At 40.4% G+C, this 4873-nt stretch overlaps 1 protein-coding gene across 1 annotated transcript; it reads right to left on the bottom strand.

Moving 5' to 3' along the window:
• Nucleotides 1–3728: 3728 nt before the first annotated feature.
• On the bottom strand, nt 3729–4664 carry LOC123484390 (olfactory receptor 8I2-like). The gene has a single exon (XM_045214717.1). It carries the CDS (start codon nt 4662–4664, stop codon nt 3729–3731), a length of 936 nt encoding a protein of 311 aa, XP_045070652.1.
• Nucleotides 4665–4873: the final 209 nt, after the last annotated feature.

Below are 4873 nucleotides of genomic sequence, written 5' to 3'. Positions count from 1 at the left end.
CATTATATTCCAATATATTCATATCTACCAAACCATTCATGTTTCTAATTATTCTTTATTGCCACAAATCAGTTAATCACCATCTAGTCTCAGCGGAACAAACAACAAATTACCCAAATCCTTTCCCCTCAGTCATAGAATCCTCCTAGAATCATATATGCTGGTCACTATTCCCTGATCTTACAAAATTCTATGACAGGCATTGTTGTACGAAACTCCAAGATATAATTTACAAGAAAAGCTTATTATTCCAACATATATATAATTATCAAACACACCTCTATATCTCATCATTCAAACTTCAGAGTGCGACTAATTTACACCATTATACCACTCTTATTCCATATGTATACAATGTTGTTCTCAAACGCCCTTAATTACTATTTGTATAACCTACAGGAATATTTTATTCTATCAAAGGGCCCAAATTTGGAATGTTAACCCTATCCTAGTTATTATTTTACTGTAGTCAATTTATCATAATACTACATCACCTCTAAAGTTTCTAAATATAATGTCAGAAACATACCCTAAAAGATTTATCAAAATACAATGCATAGACGTCATATGACCACACCGGTACACGTGACCTGTTCCTCCAACAGGATTTATTCTACGCCTCCTGGTAACGTGAATTTTCTACACTCAGTTGGTCAATGAATATCCACACACCATTCACTCTTCCTCTCTTGGTGTGAGACCGGGTGCGTCCTTCCTACCAAACACCGACACTTCAAACGACCTCAAACACAGCTTCTCTCCTCAACACAGAAAATAAGCTGTTATCTGCAGGATTTCTTATTATTCTCATTCATACAGATGAGCAGCCACTTGTGCCCAAATGAATCAGACAGTTGAATGACTCACAGCCGCCCAAGCAAACCATTCACCCATACGAGATGAGCAGACCTGCTCTATTTAACACTTTCTCAATATTTTGAAGCCCTTGTAGCTATTTAACCCATTCACCTACTCAGGATGACCGGTGTAACTCCAATTTATGCTGTCACCTACGCCGGATGACCTAACTTTTTTACCTGATCGACCCTACCTAATTTTGGCATCACCACAACACAGGATGATGCCCTACCTACCCGAGCAGACCTCTAACAATGAATTCCTCATTAGAGCGGTACCGTAGGTCCCAAATTTAGCTAGCCACCTGCCCGTTCAGACCTCTGGAGTGCTAATTTTAGCTCTCCAAAGCGGTATCCACAGGATTTCTATTTATTTAGCTCAGGTGTTACACTTCCTCTACACACCTGGACTTCTACTACGCTTTCCTAAGCGACCTGTAAATTCGGCCCTCTTTCTCTGATACACTTTCACGACACAGAGAAAGAGCGTTATTGCACAGGATTTCGCCTACTTAAGCAGTCCTCAAGACGATTCACTTCCACTACACGTCTAGAGCGGTATCTGTAGGTCTTTTTAACATGTTATTGTCTGATCGCTCAACCAGCTGGACAGCCGCCCGTGTCAAAATGACCCAGACAGAGCGATCAGCAAGATGAATCAAATGAATCAAATCAATCAAATCAATTGAACAGACGGTTCAGACAAACAACAGAGTGACATCGACATGTATTCTTAAATTCAAAAGCCCCTAGTCTCTAATTTTCTGGTTCTTAAATTTGGAGAGACCTTACTTGGTTTTTCTGCAGCTGATGCCGTGCCCCGGATCGGACCACACAAACGTTATACTATATAAGTAACAACTTGGCTTACCTTTTAAAAGCGGCCGCTTTTGTTTGTATGATCCGTCCAAGCCGTTTCACAACTGCAGATGTATACCGTCTCTGATCCCTATTTTTCAACTCCTGGCAAGCTCGCCAATTATGTCGTAGAAATATTTGACTCAAAATGTAGTCAACTTAAAAATATTTCTCAAGAGACTGGAACTTGTGAATTTAGACTTTTATTATTTGCATAACAAAGCCGAGCTTGCTCCATGGAGCAACAACTGTCTCTCTTTGGCTTAGAGCTCCCTTTTATACACACAAATGCATAATCATGTTACATAGCATATACAGTCCCTCCCCTTAGGGCAAATGATTAACTTATTTTAGTGCCACTCTACCCTTATCTTTCAACGTCCAAATGTCACCTGTAATTTACTCCAAAAAGGTCATGGGCGCTTTTCCACAGGGAAGCCTCTTCCCCTAATCTCATTATGTTGGTAGCAGACCCTTTCCCTAATCTCATTATATGGTTGCAGACCCTTTCTTTACAAATAATACACGTACATACATTAAGGCATTTATCATTTACCATCCTCCCTGGCCCTTGAGGTTATGTGCATGTGGCCATGTGTCAGGTCATAGGGTCATAAGCAAAACAAATGATAACACTAGGTCCATTGTTACTCCAATCTCCACACAGCCATCACATGTCATTGACATACCCAGACCAGCTGCAGGGAGTTTATGAAAAACACATAAATGTCTCTGCTCTGTATTAACCCTTCAACTGGTTCTCAATCCATAAACATTTTAAGGCATATAGGTGTTTAATTCTACAACATATGTACTTGAAAATCATCCATATATTATGTAACTTTTTGGGGCGACTCAACCAAATTCACATAGAAATGTGAGTTATAGATCTGTCATTCTCATTGAAAGCAAGTCTAAGAAGCGGTAGATCTGTTCTATGCGCGCTATTTATATGCTTCCCTTTCTTAAGTTTTGTTTTTGCGTCTTTTACTAACAATTTTTTTGTACACCAGCTTCAAACAGCTGAAAACACAATATTTTTGGTTATGGAAAATATATTTCACAGCGGTTTAGATGGTACAATGATTCTCTACACTATACCTGCTTGTTTTGTCACATAAACTGAAACTATTAGAATTTTTGTAACCAGGAAATGGCAGAGCGATTTCTGCATAGTGCACCTTTAAAGTAAATAATTAGGATTTCTATCAGCCTAATCGAGGTGTAGATTACATCTCACATTCCAGTGTTCGAACTTGTAAACAAGGCTGCATGAGATTTCTGTTAATGCGACTTCATGCAGCCAATGGCAATGTCCGGTTTAGGTATAATGCCAGAAGTCGCTTGTTGATTTGACAGCTCTAACGCAGTTCCAACTCCGACACCGCCAAAACAACCACTATGTGGATGTCGGCTAAAGCGGATCTGATTGAATAGAGCCCTAACGTGAATCAGTAGTAGGCCTAAGATAACAATTCACCACAGGAGTGGAAATGGCTTCTTAAGTCAAAGGGTTCTTCAGCTGTCCCCATAGGAGAACCCCTTTTGGTTCCAGGTAGAACTCTTTTGAGTTCCATGTAGAACCTTCTGTGGAAAGGGTTCATGCAGACTGTGGAATGGTTCTTTAAAGGGTTATTTCACGGGGAGAGCCGAAGAACCCTTTTAGGTTCTAGATAGCAACTTTTTTTCTAAAAGTGTAAGGGCAGGATATATAAAGCAGGCTATATACAGTTATTTTCAGTTAGTTGGTCAGGGTAACAAGATGACTCCATGAAGCCAAACACTTGAATCTCAGTCATTGACAACAAATAAAAGGGGAAAAGCTATTCCACATGACGTCCATGAAAAAGTACCAAGATTTTAATTGTGAGCGAGAGTTGCACCTATTCCTTCCTAATGTCCATGAAAAAGAACACATGAAAAGTGTCAATCTAGCTTTATGTAAAACATATTACACCTTTAGATCAACAAGAAAGTTATGCTGATACACACAAGTGCATCATCACAATACATTTAGCTTAGGGCAGCAACTTTCCGGTTGAACATCTGTAAAACTCTATTCCGAATCTGAGTGAGTTTCATCCCGTATATCATAGGGTTCACGAGAGGAGGCACAACTAGGAACTCCACCGCCATGATATTCCTCAGGGCCAGCAGGCTGGTGTTGCTGCCATAGCGAGCGTACATCACATCGAAGGTGAGGGATATGGTGAAGTTAGTCAGGGTGATCAGATGAGGCAGACAGGTCTGCATGAACTTCTTCCTCTCCATCCGGGAACGCAAAGATGCTTTGATGATGTTCATGTAGGAAATCAGGATGAGTATCGTTTGAGAAAAATGAGAAAACGTGAGAATGAAGCCATAGAGGTTGTTCAGAGTGGTGTCAACGCATGAGAGCTTCACGACGGCCCAGTTTGAGCAGTAGAGTTTATCGATGTCGAGGCCACAGAGGGGTAACCTAGCTGTTAGTCCCATCCCAATGCTACTTTCTAGCCATGAGAAAAGCCACGTAAGAAGAAGCAGTGTCCACACTTTTCGAGTAGTCATGATAGAGTGGTATTGTAAAGGCTTGCAGATGGCAACATACCTGCCATATGCCATCACTGTCAAGCTGGTGAATTCACAGAAAACATAGGAGTAGATGACTAATATCTGGGTCATGCACCCTATGTATGTTATCATATGAGATTCAAATAAAAGGTCATAAAGTATCTTTGGGTAGAAAGCTGAAGCGCCATAGATACCATTAATACACAGATTACAGAGGAATAAATACATAGGGTCATGCAACATTTTCTCCAGAAAAATGGTAACGATCAGTGTCAGATTCACAAAAATAGTGAAGAGGTATAGGATGAGAGTAAATGCAAAGTAGATGTGTTTGTATGTCTGTGTCGCGTTCAGTCCATGCAGCACAAACACTATCTCCTGGGAGGAGTTGAACTCCATTGTCATTGACAGCAGGCACACACGACTAGTGTACACAGGACCTGAGAACGTTCAGTTTGTCCAAGTTTTGTTGGTTGGTCTATTTAAAAACAATTTGATGACACTTTAACATTAACTGCCAACCATATAGCAGTCTGTCAGCCTCTCAACAATGATAGCTCTCCTTCAGGGTCGTTGGTATTCAGATGTCAAACATTATTTTGATTGCA

The sequence above is a fragment of the Coregonus clupeaformis genome, unplaced genomic scaffold, assembly GCF_020615455.1.
Source record: "Coregonus clupeaformis isolate EN_2021a unplaced genomic scaffold, ASM2061545v1 scaf0298, whole genome shotgun sequence".
NCBI lineage: Eukaryota > Metazoa > Chordata > Actinopteri > Salmoniformes > Salmonidae > Coregonus > Coregonus clupeaformis.
The sequence above is the reverse complement of the archived record's forward strand: the minus strand, read 5'-3'. Positions and strand labels throughout refer to the sequence as shown.

What these genes read in the sequence shown, in the direction of transcription:
- LOC123484390 (XM_045214717.1), bottom strand. Translation starts at nt 4,664, where the DNA reads ATGGAGTTCAACTCCTCCCAGGAGATAGTGTTTGTGCTGCATGGACTG.